Source organism: Phallusia mammillata, chromosome 6, assembly GCF_965637545.1.
Source record: "Phallusia mammillata chromosome 6, kaPhaMamm4.hap1.1, whole genome shotgun sequence".
Lineage (NCBI taxonomy): Eukaryota > Metazoa > Chordata > Ascidiacea > Phlebobranchia > Ascidiidae > Phallusia > Phallusia mammillata.
The window spans coordinates 26,259,203-26,276,137 of record NC_137257.1 but is presented as its reverse complement, the minus strand read 5'-3'; the positions used below and the strand labels follow the sequence as shown (position 1 = coordinate 26,276,137).

Genomic DNA, 16,935 nt, shown 5'->3' with positions numbered 1-16,935 from the left:
GCTGACTTGTACAGTGTTTGTCATAGATCAAATTTAAGCCGAAAAACGATCAGTTCAACAACAATTTTGGATTAATGTTATCAGTTTTTAGATGTAGTAAAGTTTCTAATAGATTTTTGTTTAATGATTACACCAATGACTTTGTTTGTCCACAAATCCACATACAAAGACTAAAAAATTTCGCACGCTTGTTTGCACGAACCAATGTGAGAACAAACAAAGCGACAAAGGTGATCGCTTGCGCTGATTCTTTTCTCCTTGTCCGACATTTTGGAAATAGCGTAACTGCAAATTTCGGTTAAAATCGCCCTTGATATACGACAATGCAAAAAACTCATTTAAGATTGAGTGGATAAAAATATGTTTGATGCGCCAAACATATAACCAACGGTCAACTAAACCAACCTTTAATGGTAAATGCGGCGTGGAGTAATGAACAAAATATATATTTAAACGCCGAAATGGCAACTAATTTCGGCCAAAGTCGTAAAATATATAAGCAAACATTAATTTGGGATCACTATTAGATCGTTTCAATCCAATGTAATAAGTTTAGAGTATTTTAAAAATGATTCGAATCTTATCAACTAACCAGATATGCTATTAATATGAAAAATGTTCGAGTGAAAAACTACTTTTCGTGCACTTGCAAATAAAGCTTTTAATACAAACAATTAAAAATTTACTGGACATTAATAAAAATAACCAAATAAAGCTGTTACTTTGCTGAAAACAAAATAATTTTGCCGAAACAGCTTTTCTGAAAATGGTAAAGATGCGTTGAAACAACGCTAATAAAAAATGTTTGCCAACAGCCTGAAATAAATTTTGCAAATATTGTGGAAGTTTATACTTTTAACAAACTTTTACAGCTAATTGTATGAATAATAATTCCGTTTGCAAACAGAAAACGCAAAATTTTCGCTTTGACAACTGCCCGAATCATACATTTCGGTACGACTTTGCCAAACTGACATAAGATTTTTCGGAAATTGTCGGTTTAACAAACTACTCTACGGAATTTCGGTTACAGTTTTGTTAATGCTAGACGCTAATACTTTTGTTTTACTAACTAAAACGTTTTTTTGTTGCCCCATGTAGTTTGGAAAGCCCATTTAACACGCGTTGCAAAACATGTCTACAAGTCAATGTAGTGCAAACGCGCTTTATGTACCTAAGTCGTGGCTTTGGTGTGAACATTTTAAGCGTTATTTATGTAAGTTTACATCAATGCATAAAAGTTCATCAAAATAACAACCTAAAAAACAAACAACATGTTTTTAGGGTGATTTTGTGATCAACGCCTTTAACTTTTGTAGGCCTGTAATGATTATGTAACAAGTATACCATGGGTGATCGGTATTTAAGACATAAATCGGTTCCTGTATATGATGACGACGATGCTGTACTTGATGAAATTGATGGAAAACGCACTTATGATGTGCAAGATAAGTTAAACAGCATCAAATATAATGCCGACCTGCTTCTGGACTTGGAAGGAAGCGACGTTACATTCGAGCGCATACAGAGAGTGGGCTTGACGCACCCAATTCGTATCAAAAACAAAGATGGTTTGGGTAAGTTTATTTCTTAAATTCAATTAATTATAAGTAATAAAACTAGTTTTATTAATAAAAAGTATATTTGATTCGCCTTAGGTGGCTTATTATAACGATGCGTACTAACCGTAGTTTGGAATTTAAAATTTGGTAAACTGCTGATAGCTGCTTGTACACATATGGCTACTGCTTACGGGTCGGCATAAACTTGAAACGGTTTTACAAAACAACACGCTTTTGTTCGTTTTATACATTGCAAACTAGTGTTATTTTTAATGTGGATTAAATGACTATTTTAGGTTGTTGATTAATATACATTTGAGCCAAACACATACGGCCAGCCATTTTGAATATTTGCCAGCAGTCATTTCTCCTAAATAAACGTGCAACGTCATTGCATGCTGTTTTGGATATTAAGTGTAATTGTGTATGTTACATTTGTTAGATATTATTACTGTTATTTATGTCATTTACATTTTTTCATGTTTTTTTTTTAAATATGATGCAAATAGACAATTTCTTGAAATGCAAATTTTTTGGTTTTATTTTTTGAAATATGTTGTTTAAAGTAAATGTAAATGTTTTGGCAACAAGTTGCAATTTTTTAAATAATTTTAGTGGGTAAAAATTGTAACATTGTAGTATGTTGTGTTTGTGTATGTACTAGACAAAAGTTAAGCATCCTTGCAATGTTTGTTTTTAGGTCTCACGGTTCCAGACAGTTCAAATTTCAGTGTTTCCAATGTCCGTGCTATGGTGGGAAGTCGTCGGATGGTCGATGTTATGGAATGTAAAACTCAAAGAGCGCTTGAAATGTCCATGAGAGATTTTGAGCAATACTTTGAAGGCAAAGATAGAAGACACATTTACAATGTAATATCCCTGGAATTTTCACAATCTCGTTTGGAATCTTTGGTTCAAAGACCCAAGTTAATTGATTGTCTAGACTGGATTGACTTGGTTTGGCCACAGCACCTGAAACTGAACCAAATTGAACAGACAAACAAACTGGTACACATGAAATATCCAAAAGTGCAGAAGTATTGCCTTATGTCCGTGGCTGGATGCTATACAGATTTTCATATTGACTTTGGTGGCACTTCAGTCTGGTATCACATACTTAAAGGCGGAAAAGTGTTTTGGTTAATTGAGCCAACCAATGAAAACCTGAGTTTATACGAGCGTTGGACGATGTCAGGAAGTCAAGGTGACATATTTTTCGGTGACATGGTTTCAACCTGTCAAAGGATTGAATTGAAAGCAGGCAATTCCTTAATAATTCCGAGTGGCTGGATTCATGCAGTTCACACTCCACTGGATTCTATTGTATTTGGAGGCAACTTTTTGCATTCTTTTAATATTCCAATGCAGTTGAGGATTGCACAAGTGGAGGAGAGACTTCATGTGCCAAATCGCTTTCGATTCCCCTTCTTTTCCGAGGTTCTCTGGTATGCCTTGGAGAGATATGTGCATTGCTTCACTGGAAACAATTACTTAACTGAAGAGTATCAAAGCAAAAACCTGGGCAACAGCAAAGTTAATACAGAGGAAAAGGAAAACAAAGAGTATGTTCATCTTACACCATTTGAGTACAAGGGACTACAGAAAATGATTGAAACTTTGGAGTATATACCAAAAAACAAACAAAATGTCCCAGAGGGTATAATTGGAGCAGAAGAATTGCTGGAAGCAGCAAAGAAGTTACTCTACAATCATTCTGGAGATGACCATGAGTTGGCAATCACTGGCAAAGCAAAAGCCTTTTGGCCAGCTGTTCACCGACCTGATGCAGCCAAAGCTATTAGAAAGCCAAAACCATACAATTCAACTCCAGCATACAAAAAACCCAGTGGAACTGGCCGAGTGCGTCGGGTTAGATGTAAACAGTGCGAGGCATGCCTACGTGATGACTGTATGGAGTGTGCATTCTGCAAAGATATGAGAAAACATGGTGGGCCTGGTACAATGAAGCAAACATGCATTATGCGACGATGTCTCAATCCAATTCTGCCATCAACAGTAAAGGATGACTCCATTATTGAGTCACCGACAGTTCCTACCCCACCTGTTGTGGAATCACCAGCTCCCAAGCCCGGGAAAAGGGGAAGGAAAAGAGCTGGCTCCAACGAGAGCGATGTTACTGTGAAAGTTACTAAAGTTGAACCTGAAATTTTTCCCGAAGAAGAATCGCCTCCACCAAGACCAATTGTTCCTCGGGTATTTGTGACAAGGGTTCCTGCCAATGAACTAAGTAGATATGCTATCAGACCTGCAGAGCCTGCAGCTGAGTCAGATGATTTTCCAAATGCAAAAGCATGGCAGCAAGTAGTTAAATACTTGTCTCATCAGGAACTGGTGAACTGTATGTTGGTTTGCAAAGATTTCCTGCGATGGTGTGGAGCACCATCACTTTGGTCCAAAATAGACCTGACAGATGCTACGATCAGCAGCAGTATGTTGCAAACCCTGGTACGTAGGGCCCCGACATCACTAAATCTTTCACAAACAAACTTAAGATACAAACAGCTGCTGTGGTTAATTGAGAGGTCCCCTGCTTTGAGAGAGCTTTACTTGGTAAGATGCTCATGGGCTTCAGTAGCTGCACTTGGAACAGCAGCTTGCCCTCCTCTGCGACTGCTTGATTTGTCATGGACATCCGGATTTACAGATTCACATTTGAAACAACTCTTATCAACTCCCTCTGATGCCCGTCCTGGTCAAAAAATGACTCATACTCGACTTCGATTCTGCAAGGATCTCAACCTGACTGGGACAGATATCACAGACCTAGGTGTAAAGTTGATAACTAACACTCTACCTCATTTAAAGTCACTCAATGTCAGTTTCTGTCCTATAACTGATGAGGGTTTTCAGACCATCCTGAATCCAAGCTGTTCTGGCCAGTACATGTTGACAACAGTTGTAGCACAACACTGTGCCAAACTAACTGATACTGCTCTGGACACAACAACAAAAATGCTTGAGATCACTGAAATTGATCTAAGAGGCTGTGAAGAAATTAGCACTGAAGCTTGTAGTGCTTTTGTTGCTAGATCAAAACTTAACTTGGAAATATTTGATTTGTTTGTAATAGTTGGTGTGTAAGTCGTTAAAATGTAGTTACAGAAAATGTTTTTGTAGCTGTGCAAATTATCCTCAATGTGTATTTACCCAAAAATAATTAAAAGCATGCATCGCTGTAAAACAAAATTATTCACGGAGCTATGCGTAGTATTTCTGCCTTCATTTGAAGTTTGCTGATTTTTGTTCACTTCTTTTCCTGTTGTAAAAAGTACATTTTTTGTTTCAAATATTTTGTGTGTAGTATTTATGAGACAATTGAGACAGTGTACTATGGAAAAGATGCACGTTTCAAATCTTAGGTGGAAGAGACTGATTTTTTTCATTGATTAGGTTGCAAGGACAAAACTGTTTTTATAATACTTACGAGCGTTGCTAAAAGTGACAAGGAATTTAAGAAAATTTGTCCGTTAGGTGGCGGTCGTAACAGCAACAACAACCAGGGGGAATTCCCATAAGTTAGGACATTGCAGTTTTCTTTAAATGACCGTGAGAAACAAATATGGCAAAACAAACCAGATTTCTTTTTAGTAACGTTTGGCGAACGATTCAACGGCAGAATGCCATACTTATGCGGGGTAATGTGCGATTAATGTCTACAGACGTGGACACTGATTTTGCAGCTGCAAAAGAAAAATTAAACACGTTAAAAGAAGATCCTGGAAATGACGTTAAATTACAGATGTACGCACTTTTTAAGCAAGCCACAATCGGTGAAAACACAACTGACAAGCCAGGAGCTTTTAATTTCGTGGGACAAGCAAAATGGAAGGCATGGAGTTCTCTTGGGTCTATGAGTAAAGATGAAGCTAAAAGCCAATATGCAAAAATTGTTGACGAACTTGCAGCGAAGGAGGAATGAAAACTGCGTTTATGTCACCTGACTTTTCACTGTTTGGTATACAAGGTTAACTTATTATGTTGAATTTTCACATTTGGTACAATTAAACATGTCCTAATGCCTGCAAATTGTGGTTTAATTTTAGTTTGTTTGATATAATGGTTTTTCTGATGGTAATAGCTGAGATTTGAGAAAATAGCACAAACAAAACAGAAACTAGTTTTTTTTGTTTTACTGTACATCAAATTTCAGAAGTACATGAGACAAATGTGTCATAGGGATGTAAGGGGTCACTTGCCGTATATGTGTACAAAATAGATTTTTTTCTCATTACTTCCAAGTTCCAATTCTGTCTATTACAGCCAGACCAAAACATACTAACCTACACAAATGTTGCTATCTAATAATCACGTAGGCAGATATTTACACAGACATTGCTTGTAAATGTTAGTTTGTTTATTTACACAAAAAACTGTAAAGATATTGCACAAAAATGTGTTAGTTGTAGTGAACCATGCAAATTACAAACACACCAAAATACAATTACAATTTGTACACAAAGAACAGAGTTTCAATTTAGTTTCTTCCAAGGAGACACCATGTAAAAGTTTGGACAGGCTACATTTATTTTGAACCCAGGGTTGCGTAGTCTGTGCATAACAAAGTGACCTCCCATGCATCCTTTGTTTTGAAACCAGGTGCTACTTTGCCAATAGAATTTTGCTCCTGGTTTCATAGTTGGGTATGCTCCCACAACACCATTGCCAGAAACTGTTTCATGATGTTTAGTGTCATCATCACGAATAATCCAATAACGACTTTCTAGTTTACATGCCTCATGCTCAGTTGCCGTTTCATCCATTTCCATTTGGATAAAGTATTCAAATCGTGCCTGGTTTTGGTTCCATCCCGGCACAAAAGCCCATCTTACTGTTACTGTGATATTTTCTGTGACAGCTTTTACTTCTGTAGTGCTATCATAAAGTGCTACTTGCCCATTTATGGTAGCAAAACTGCCGCTTGCCAGTTTCTCAGCAAATTCCCACAGCCACTGTGTGTATGATTCAGAAGCAACATAATTTTCTCCAGTGACATATCTTGAACATGCTACAATGTCGCTCGTATTTTCTTCCTGGTCAGCCTCAGAAAGTTTCTGATAAAACAGGAAAAATTTGGCAGGAGACACTAAAACTTCAGGATCTGGTGACACATTTAACAGCAACATTTTCCGACTGTTATCATAATTCTCCTGGGATGTCTCAAACGAACATAGAAAGTTCGAAATCATGTTTCCAGCTGTAAATGATGACTGTTCAAACAAACTTCCAAGAATTCCGATTTCAGCCTCACCGGATTGTCCATTGTGTAACAAAAATGAAAGCTTTAAATCTTTTGGCAGAAATACACCGTTTTCTTTCTCAAATTCTTCAAGGGTAGACTCATCAATCCCATCTTGCAAGTTGTGAAGAACTTCAGGGCAATTGTTTTCATACCACTTTTCAATTTTTGACCATGCTCCCTTAATATGCCTGTATTCATTTATATAGTCACTGTATTTTTGCTCAAATAGTGTAAAGGCATCTTTCCATGTCACACAATTGTCAGGAATGGTTTCCAACAGCCAATAGAATTTGCACAACGGTTTCCAGATTATATCTTCGGAGGATATTGCATTCCAATGTTTGCAGGCTAGGCTTGCACTTCTGATGTCTTTGTAGTCAAGGTATTTGAAAACTTCATGATATGCAAAATCAGGTAAATTACTAATATCCCTATCTCTTTCCATTTTAAGTACTTTGTTAACTAGTCATTTTCCTAAAAAATTAAAATTATTACATATTAACTGCAACAAGTCACATTATTAACCTACATTTAGATACAATTAAACGTCTTTAAACAGTAAATTACATTTTGCATATTGCTTCTGATAACATGTAAATGTAAAGACATTCAATGGGTCTCATGTGCATTCTTAAATAACATTTCAAAAAGAGGTATGTTAATACACAAACTTGTCACTTAGCAAATACAACAAAGAAGCAGGTAGGAATCATAATTAATACAAAACAATTGCATATCTTACTGTGAGGTACTGATAATTATTGCACCTCATTTTACACACTATGCCATTAGTCCCCCAGAGACTTCCAATGCTGCTCCATTCACATACGAACTTTCGTCTGAAGCTAAAAACAGACAAGAATTTGCAACTTCATGTGGTTTGCCCAATCGTTTAAGTGGATTCATTTGGACACTCGCGGCCAGGTAAGACTCACTTATTTTGTCCAAAATAGGAGTTTCAACAAACCCTGGCAGAATTGCATTACACCGGATACCATATCTAGCAACTTCCATACAGGTAGACTTGGTAAAAGCAATTACACCACTTTTAGCTGCTGCATAACTAGCATGTCTATCCATTCCCACTTTACCAGCCATGCTTGCAATATTTACAATGCTAGCATTCACCAATGGTAGATTTCTTCCATATTCAAGGTTTTGAAGAAAGTGCTTAGTAAAGATAAAAACTCCCAACAAATTTCCATCAACAACAGTTTTAAAATCCTGGACAGTTGTCTTGTTAATGGGTGAACTAATTCCTCCACCAGCACAGTTCACTAGCACTGTACTGGGAGCAGAAAATTGGGAAGAAGTTGTCTTAAATGCATCAATAGCAGTGGTTTCATCTGCAACATTACCCATAAACATTTTAACGGAATTTGCATGGTCATGTCCAAAATCATCAAAGGTTTTAGATAGTAAATCCTGGTTTTTATCCACCATCAAAACTTTTGCTCCTTCTGCTAGGAAACGGGAACAAACTGCTTTTCCAATCCCACTTGCAGCTCCAGTGACCACTGCTACCTTGTTGGCTAAAAGTCCTGACATGTTTTTTTGCGAATTGTTTTCTGTTAGTACTGGGAAGTTTGTTATAGTTAATCAGTTTTGTTTGTACCTGTAAGTAGTTAACGTTAGTCGCGTTTCCGAAACGCCCAAAATAAATATTGCCTGTTATGCAACACACAGTCACACACCAAAACGCACGTGTTTTTTTACACAATCCCTGTTTTTGCATATGTTTCACGTTAAAATTAATTTGTTTTTTTCGTTTTTTTGCATTAGAAAAACCTCCTGCCTTGCAGAAGTTGCTAAAATGTATGTTGTTAGTTGTTACTTGTTTCTTAGTTATGCCATGTGCAAGAAAAAGAGATTTGTAAACAAAAAGTAAAATTGACAAGGTGCCGATAAACAACAACCTTTTGCGACCACAAAACATTGTTATTTTATTGTAAGCTTTTAGCTCTTTTCTAATCTTTGATTAAGGTAAGGTAAAAAAAACAATCCTGTTTTAATCTTAGGACAGAATGACGTTTGTGTTTGTTTAGTTTTAACTTTTAACTATATTTAATTTTCTTTTAATTTGAAGTTGGCGACTTTTAGAACGTCGTCTGATTGACTGAGTTCGGTTGTCAACATTGTGAAGGTCGTTTTCATGACCGCTGGCGTTGATAGCTTGGAATTTCATCGTTAAAAAAATTAAAAAACTTATTTTGAGTATCAAACTGAAACTAAGAAACAAAAAAAAAACTTGTTGGAATGGGAAAGTCGATATTTTGCGGTAAGCGTGTGTGTTGAGGTTTCGACTTTTAAATGGTTGAATATTTCGATGTAAAATTGGATGTGCTGCTTTTGGTAATGGGATGACAATGTTAGATATTGTAGGTGAAATGAATGTGGGATTGTGGATGTTTTTAAATATTCAACAGCTGTCTTGACGAAGTATTGTAAATTTAGTCCTGGTATGGCTGATTCTAGAACGCCATCTCAGTGGCAGAGTTTGTTGATATCCTTCTGAAACTTTCTTTCATGCTTATTAAATGTTAGGTTGCAAGCTGCGGCACAGTGTGACCATATTTCTAGTTTTCTTCGAAGAATAGAAACTTGATGAAGAATAAAAACAAAGAACCAATGAATCATGGAATGTAGTATTATTTGTAAGCTATGTTTGTTTGATTTAAACAGGCCATATAAATGTCATATTTTTCATGGTAAAGGTATGTTTCATGTATGGTGGTTTATAAAAAGTCTGATTGCCACTGTTCATAATAATAATAATATATTTAACGAAAGAAATCGGTAAATATAGACCAGTTTGAAGAGATAATAATGTTCAGTTAATATTTTATGGAAGTTGAAGTTTTTAAAAAAGTTAAAACAGTTTTTTACTTGGCTTAAAAGACTAAGAATATAAACTACAATTTAAAAGAAATAAAGTATTGTTGCCTACAATTTGTGTTGTGAATGCACATAACATTAAATTTTAACGCAGTTTCTAAACTCATTTTCTGACGGATGTTTAATGCAAAATGTTAATTTAAAAATAAATACACACATATGGTACGTATATTATTGAAAAAAAACCTGTTGATTATTTCGGAGTCAATTTTAGAATGTCGTTTTCCTGCTGACTGGACCCTTGGCTCTGTTGAAATGCATCATTCTTCTGATTTTTGCAGAAAATAAAGTGGGATTAATAATGAAACTTACCTGATAAATAAGGTAATTTAATTATGGATATCTGTATGTTTTTTTCTTAACATATTTGTTTACAGGGATTCTTTGATTTATTTAAAAAAATAGCATGCACATTTTGATTAGGTTGTATATTAGATGATGTGGTAATTTAAAGTTTTTTATCAATGTTTTAAAAAAATCAGTTTGGTAGTTTTAACTTTGCTGAAATTCGATCATTGTTTAGGTCAGGGGTGGCCAACCGGTCAAAGCCTAAGAGCCATATTTTTTATTGTGTTACCACAAAGAGCCACACTATACGCATAAGCAGATATGTTCAATTCCTTGTCCCTTCCTCACACACAGAGACCTGTGCTTAGCCAGATCTATTCTAAATGTCGCATACCAACATAATAACGACATATTTGACTTGTACAGACCACGGGCCAGTCATTTTCAACAATAAATGGTCAGTGCAAACACTGTATCTCACACAAAACCCTTATTTCAACGAATCCATCAAACAAAAACATATGAATTAAAATCCCCTTTCTTTTCTCATTCTATAAATCAGTGGTCGGCAACCGCCGGTCCGCGGCCCGGTACCGGTCCGCGAGGAGTTCGTTACCAGTCCGTATAATTTTTCAGGTTAAATGCTTTAAAACATTTTGTCTATTTATCCCGGAGATGATAAGCGTTTTTATTGCTAAATATTTGTAGTTTTTTGAAGACCGGTCCGCGATAAAATTTCACTTTCAAAAACGGTCCGCAGTGCAAAAAAGGTTGCCGACCCCTGCTATAAATAACGTGCGGTGAGATTCATTTCTGGTGAATTGCTAAAATCTTTTTTCACTGCCAATTTGAAGGCTAACTTGACAAAAATTGTGCATTTAAAAGATTTTCCCTGCTGAAAAAACTCGTGGTGTTTTCATCTAACGCGCACGCGCCCTAAACACCTAACGCGCATGTGCGCCAGGTGCAAAGTGGCAAAACTAATTCATTGCGACGTCATTTAATGCATTCACCACCAACAACCGTTCAATTCAAACCCAAGACAAACTGCCGATAAAATATAACGTTCGTCATAACCCGAAAAAACGGATTGAAGCAATATGTACTTTGGAACACATTTGTTGCAAATATTGCTGTTGCTTTGTGTCTCATTCGCATTGTACGCAACAATGAGCAACCATTCATTGTTCACAATTGAATATATGCCATCATAATCAAGCCATTTGCCACATACAGTTGCAGTTTTAAGGTAAGGTTTGTGGCCATACCAATAATAAGTGTGTTCAAAAGCAAAATTGTTGAAGCTTTACTTTAAATTTAACGATTTTTATACCAGATCGCCACATAGCCTACTAACCCAAATATACACAATGGCCCCAAACTTCGACAACAACTTAAGAGCCGCATAAAACCAGGCGAAGAGCCGCATAAAACCAGGCGAAGAGCCGCATGCGGCGAGCCGCGGGTTGGCCACCCCTGGTTTAGGTGTTTGTAAAAATAAAAGCGGGATGAAGAAAGAAACAAAAAGTAAAAACTTTATTTCCTGATGAATAAGGTAATTTAGTTATGGATATCTGTATGTTTTCTTCAGCAGTTTTTAGATATTTTTGTATGAAATTAGTTAGAAAGAAGTTTTCGAGTATGGTTGAGTTCAGTTTATTTCGCTTTGTTTAAAGAGATACTTTGATGACTGGTTTATTCATTTAAAAGAAAATTCAATTTTTTGTTTTACATTTTAATTAGATGACGATGTTGTAATTTAAAGTATTTTTCAATATTTTGAAAATATCAGTTTGGTAAGTTGAATTTACCACAGGGTCTCAATAAAAAAGTGTGATGTAATTTAATTTTTAACATACTGTCTAAATCTATTTTCATAATGTTTTTGTCAAGTTGTTTTGTTTTAATGAACATTTAAAAAAACTACTTAAAAAATAAAAGAAAAAAAGCACATGTTTGACGAAAAAGTTTGTGCTAAACTTAAATACAAATAGAACAAATAATTAAAATATTGCATGGAGAATCTGTTACTAAACTGGTTTGAGGGTAAGATTTAATTGTTTGGTTCCAATTGTTTTCAGTTGTTAGGGACAATACAATAGTACACAGTGTTTTTCAAAGCTAATGTTAGTTAAGATATATCTTTTTATTGAAATAAAATTTTTACAAGAAGGTAAGAACTTTTTTAAGTCAAAACGAGATGAAGAATTTCTTGTGTTTGGTTTGCCAGAATTTCTATATGTGTAGTTTAGCTTATTTGTGATTATCTTTTAATCAAGCATCTTTGCTTACTCCCTGAAGTACTGGAATTCTGTAATACTTATAGTTTGTTGAGTATGATGTTTTAACAGTTTTACTTGTATTATGAGCCAAAAAATATTTTACCGTCACTATAAATGTGGCAACTGGCAAATAGTATCAACTTTTAAACTGCCTTGTCTACATACAATGCATTTCTGCTTTCTTGATTGTTTTTCTTTTGGCAGTTCAAATAATACCTGAAGTACAATGGGATAGTGCCAAACAGTGGAGTTGTTAGTTGTTGTCCAAACTAAACATTCATTTTACCTCTATAATTGAATAAAGCATTCAGTAAAACGTGATAATTTTATTGAAACAAAGCACAAAGTTTAACATCAACATTTTATTCTACAAAACGCACACATTTTATTTGCACACTTCAGGTTTAAATCAGTGTATATAGGTTTAAATCCATGTGCAAAAAAAGAGATAGATAAAAGATATGTATGTATATATAAATCACATCATCACTAATAACATGCATTAAATAATGCATGATTTACATCATTAAGCAACAAAAAACAGCAATGCACATCATCACCGACATATTAATTTGTGCTGCATGTTCAGCACCAGATGTTGTTGATACAGTTGTTGTTGTAGTTGATGCAGTGGTGGTGGCTGTAGTTGATGCAGTGGTTGTTGTAGTGACAGCGGCAGAGTTGCAACCATCAGTGTCACAGCAATATTCGATGCAATCCGCAACCCTACAAATCAGTGATTTATTTACAATTTGACTTAAACAATGACACACATTGTAACATTTGATAACTGACTGATCAACAATGTCATTCTTGACAAAGTGTGAATTGTGCACTGAAACTGGACTTATTTATTCTTTAACACTTATCATGTTGTATAACATATTAGCAATCCAAGGTTGTACTAATTTGCACCAAAAATTTTTTTTTTTTTATAATTTATCTTGGTATATGCGGTCAATGGCTTTGTATAACCAACTCACCCATTACAAAGCATGTTTCCATCATTACACTCGGCTGCTGTGCTGCAAGATCCAACTGTGGTCACTATGGTCAATACTAAACATATATTAACGTAAGCTTATGTCTATTTGTTGTTGCAAAGCATCATTTCAGTAGAAGTTGCTTATTTACCTCCACTTGTGGTTGTGGTTTGTTTTCTTCCACACATTTCACCAGCGGAGCAATGCGTAGCAGTCAAACTTCCAGTTGCTGCTGCACTTCCAACTTGGGTGGTTGTTCCAGTCAAACATTGTCTTGCTGTTTGTGTTGCCACCGACAGAGTGTTACATCCATCTGCGTTGTTGCAACAAGCTGACACGCAATCCCTGTATATATATGATAATATGCTTTGTACCACTTTTTTATAGCACTATTGTAATCTTTTGATACCATTGGAGTGTTTAATGGCATTAAACTATAGTAGTGTATGTGTATAAACATCATTGTTTTAACTTCCGTTGTCCATACTTAGCAGCAGTTGGAAGTTAACAAGCTTTTTTCATAGTATTAAAAAAACTAATTTAGGAAATTCTGCTTCAATTTTTCTTTAAACTGAACCTGTCTCAGTTTGGAGTAGAGTAAGATGCAAATATAAAGATGGTTTTCACAAATAAACTTACGGAGAAGTACATCCAGTTCCGCATGTAGCTGATCCTGCAATACACGACCCAACAGTTGCAACATCGCTACCTGAAATAATAAATACAATCGTAATCATGTGATAATTAAGAGAGAGAACAGATAGTACCTGAAGTTGTTTCGGTTCTTTGACATTGTTCAATAGATGCACAAACCATTGTTGCAGTGAGTGTTCCATCCATTACCATGCCTGTTCCACATCGGACCACATCTATTATGTTTGTAACAGAAAGACTGTTGCAGAAATCTCCATCGTTGCAACATGCAGATGTGCAGCTCCTGTAAAATTTGCAAGGGAAATTGCAAAGTAATCGAAGTTTATTTTCAAAAAATCCCGTTGTTAATGTTAACGGGAACTTACGTTTGTCCAGTGCAAAGCAAATCACATCCAGCTTGTGTCTGGCACGATCCCTCTGTGGCACCTGGAAATAAATTTTGGTGTTTAACAATATAGAACATTGTTATTCGTTTGGTTACATGTTACTGGTGAACTGGTGAAAAATTTGTTGTGTGTGGTTGTTACCTAATCAGGTGTAGTTCCAGCTAAACAAACAGCTGCTATGAAAGAATGTCTAGAAAATATCGACTCGCTAATCAAAGTTATATTTATTTACCTCCTGTTATTTCTGTCCTTGCGCAAAGTTCGTTAGCGGCACAAGTGGTGGCTGTAGGAAATGCGGAACCATCCCATGTTCCAGTTCCACATACAATAGCAGCTTCGATCTGTGCTACTGTTCGGCTGTTGCAGTCATCGGCATTGTTACAGCATGCAGCTGTGCAGTTTCTGTAAAACGTGCATATAATGCTTAACATAGTTAGTTTTAACAATAAACAGTTTCCGTTTGTACAAATAAAGAAAAATATGAATTGTTGGTTCCTTCGAATTCCCCAAAAACAAATCCTTCGGTGTTTGTTATGAGGTTTTTTATTATGATCTTTTTCACACTTACGCGGTTCCAGCACAGAGGTCGTCGCATTCTGCTTGAGTTGAACATGAACCGGTTGTTGCTGCACCTTAAAGCGAAAACAAACTGATTCCCATTAACTTGAAAGTTGTGCAAAATAGTTTTAACCAGCGCTTTCCGATTAGTGGGTCAGAACTCACAACCGTAGGCGTCGATTTTTCAGCATATATTTCGTGGGATGGCAAACTTGGTGAAGTCAAGTGGTTCGTTGTTGCGATGTAGTTTATTATCGTTGATATTACCATTGCATTAACACGTAAATTACAACGGTATGCGTAAATTTGCTGTTACTTCGAGGTGCCATCAATGCCACGTCACTAGTTGTCGAGCTATTTATGACGTCACAACACGTTTGTGACGCAATGAAGCTGGGGAGGGTTACTGTACGGTGGTGGTTCTCAACCTGTTTCACGCCATGGACCACCGTTCCAATTAAGTAAAAATCATGCACCAGTCCATTGTTTAATTTATGCAACGAAGCTACAAAGCAACTGTTTTTGTGCGTGTCGGATATTGTTCCACCAAAAACTAAATTGGTTAGGTAAAACCCAGCGATTGAGTGGCAGTTTTTGGTAAACACAAGACTAGAGTTCTGATATCATAGTTGGTTTCATTGTCATTCTCTTGTGGTTGTTTACCAAGTAAACTTGTTTCTAAATATGGGGTACGAAGCTAATGAGGTTCGACAGTAAAACTGAAACTGATCAGAATCTACTGACAAATTGGTCTATCTTTACATCGGAACCAGTTTGAATGTTTTGCGAGTTGGTTAGTGTCTTGGTCGAAGCAATATTTTGGCTTCAAATATTGTTTTCGGTACAGGAAATCGGCGTTTTAATGCAAACAAACGAAACATTTACTTACTTGGAGCAGTCACTTCCATTCTTCCACATAGCGATCCAGCCACGCACATCATCAGAGATGCAGTAGTCCCAATCCCACATCGCACTACGTTGCTCATTTGTGCCACTGTCCGAGTGTTACAGTTGTCAGCATCATTGCAACATGCCGATACACAGTTTCTGCGAGGGGATAAAGTAGATGTGCATGAATTTGCTCAAGATTTGTATAGCAAGCTTTCTATTCTTTGCTGGAGTTAATAACTGTAGTTCAATTAGCTGTGTTGAGTCGCTGACTTACGAGAAACAAAACCTTGTACTACTGTCACCTTACCATCAACCGAAAGGTCGACTTTTTAATGTTTTTAAAATTAAAAAAAATGTTATCAAGGATATCAAGCAGATAGTGAAAATGTGAGACTAAACTTATGGCATTGTAACTTACGCGGTAGTGCCGCAGAGAGTCTCGCACTCGGCTTGAGTGGAACAAGTTCCTGTGGTGGCGCCTGTAACCAGAATTATATAATAGGCGTGTGCACACTAGTTAACTGTTAAAGTTACAATAAGTTTCAATTATTTCTTACCACCAGTAATTTCGGTTCTCCCACAAAGTGATCCTGATGCACATGTAAGCATTGCTGCAGTAGCGTCTGCCCCAGATCCACAACGTACATAAGTGCTCATTTGTGCCACTGTCTGAGTGTTGCAGGTGTCAGCATCGTTGCAACATGCCGATACACACGCATCTCTACAATAACAACTTGACTTGTTCATTTGTAGCAATATACGTTTCGTAATGCTTGCGAACGTGCACTTATTGGTACGTTTTTATGAATTTAAATATTTTGCAATAAACGCAAATTATACGCAATCGGTTGTCACTTAAGGCATTTAGAGTTTTTGCCTCTGGTTATTACTGAAGATTTTATACAACTCCAAACGACTTACGTTTCACCATTGCAGATTGTTTCGCAATCTGCAGCAGCTATACACGATCCAGTGATGGTTGTGGCTGTGAAGTATTACATTTTTTTCTGGTCATTCAAATTTTGATCAAACAATTAAAATTAAATGTCTTTTTTAATTATAATTGTTTGATTCTCTACGAAATTGTTTATCTCTTTGAAAAATGTTGTGTTGTGGGCACAAGCGGTTTTTCAAGAAGGGCTGTTTAAACTTTTTTAACAACAAACTCTCTTGTAA

General features: G+C 36.1%; 4 protein-coding genes and 1 long non-coding RNA gene across 7 annotated transcripts; 2 read left to right on the top strand and 3 right to left on the bottom strand.

Moving 5' to 3' along the window:
* Nucleotides 1–1,259: 1,259 nt before the first annotated feature.
* On the top strand, nucleotides 1,260–4,870 carry LOC145234634 (lysine-specific demethylase 2A-like). The gene is made up of 2 exons (XM_080099348.1): nucleotides 1,260–1,577; nucleotides 2,263–4,870. The coding sequence occupies exons 1-2, from the start codon at nucleotides 1,349–1,351 to the stop codon at nucleotides 4,662–4,664; spliced, it is 2,631 nt and encodes an 876-aa protein (XP_079955474.1). The 5' UTR covers nucleotides 1,260–1,348; the 3' UTR covers nucleotides 4,665–4,870.
* A 1,056-nt stretch (nucleotides 4,871–5,926) lies between these two features.
* LOC145234638 (F-box only protein 3-like) lies at nucleotides 5,927–7,273 on the bottom strand. The gene has a single exon (XM_080099351.1). The coding sequence runs from the start codon at nucleotides 7,265–7,267 to the stop codon at nucleotides 6,053–6,055; it is 1,215 nt and encodes a 404-aa protein (XP_079955477.1). The 5' UTR covers nucleotides 7,268–7,273; the 3' UTR covers nucleotides 5,927–6,052.
* An 18-nt stretch (nucleotides 7,274–7,291) lies between these two features.
* LOC145234641 ((3R)-3-hydroxyacyl-CoA dehydrogenase-like) lies at nucleotides 7,292–8,587 on the bottom strand. Its single transcript, XM_080099356.1, has one exon. The coding sequence runs from the start codon at nucleotides 8,368–8,370 to the stop codon at nucleotides 7,603–7,605; it is 768 nt and encodes a 255-aa protein (XP_079955482.1). The 5' UTR covers nucleotides 8,371–8,587; the 3' UTR covers nucleotides 7,292–7,602.
* Nucleotides 8,588–8,921: 334 nt separating this feature from the next.
* On the top strand, nucleotides 8,922–12,527 carry LOC145234642 (uncharacterized). 2 transcript variants are annotated; one of them, XR_013861310.1, is made up of 4 exons: nucleotides 8,922–9,100; nucleotides 9,367–9,476; nucleotides 9,932–10,041; nucleotides 11,342–12,527. It is a non-coding gene; the product is annotated as an uncharacterized LOC145234642 (long non-coding RNA). The 2 variants fall into 2 exon arrangements; XR_013861309.1 differs by having other exon boundaries at nucleotides 9,932–12,527.
* An 80-nt stretch (nucleotides 12,528–12,607) lies between these two features.
* LOC145234639 (uncharacterized) lies at nucleotides 12,608–15,909 on the bottom strand. Of its 2 annotated transcripts, XM_080099352.1 has the most exons (9): nucleotides 15,758–15,909; nucleotides 14,879–14,942; nucleotides 14,543–14,712; nucleotides 14,290–14,350; nucleotides 14,038–14,207; nucleotides 13,910–13,979; nucleotides 13,422–13,615; nucleotides 13,271–13,346; nucleotides 12,608–13,013 (listed from the first exon to the last, which is right to left on the bottom strand). In XM_080099352.1, the coding sequence occupies exons 1-9, from the start codon at nucleotides 15,852–15,854 to the stop codon at nucleotides 12,806–12,808; spliced, it is 1,110 nt and encodes a 369-aa protein (XP_079955478.1). In that variant the 5' UTR covers nucleotides 15,855–15,909; the 3' UTR covers nucleotides 12,608–12,805. The 2 variants fall into 2 exon arrangements, with proteins under 2 accessions (XP_079955478.1, XP_079955479.1); XM_080099353.1 differs by lacking the exon at nucleotides 12,608–13,013 and having other exon boundaries at nucleotides 13,267–13,346.
* Between the last annotated feature and the right edge of the window lie 1,026 nt (nucleotides 15,910–16,935).

Bases quoted from the DNA above. Each gene is read 5' to 3' on its own strand.
- LOC145234634 (XM_080099348.1), top strand. From the start codon at position 1,349: ATGGGTGATCGGTATTTAAGACATAAATCGGTTCCTGTATATGATGAC. The intron at 1,578-2,262 runs GTAAGTTTATTT...GTTTGTTTTTAG, and splicing joins CAAAAACAAAGATGGTTTGG to GTCTCACGGTTCCAGACAGT.
- LOC145234638 (XM_080099351.1), bottom strand. From the start codon at position 7,267: ATGGAAAGAGATAGGGATATTAGTAATTTACCTGATTTTGCATATCAT.
- LOC145234641 (XM_080099356.1), bottom strand. From the start codon at position 8,370: ATGTCAGGACTTTTAGCCAACAAGGTAGCAGTGGTCACTGGAGCTGCA.
- LOC145234639 (XM_080099352.1), bottom strand. From the start codon at position 15,854: ATGAGCAACGTAGTGCGATGTGGGATTGGGACTACTGCATCTCTGATG. The intron at 13,980-14,037 runs GTACTATCTGTT...TTATTATTTCAG, and splicing joins AAGAACCGAAACAACTTCAG to GTAGCGATGTTGCAACTGTT. The intron at 13,347-13,421 runs GTAAATAAGCAA...ATATATGTTTAG, and splicing joins AACCACAACCACAAGTGGAG to TATTGACCATAGTGACCACA.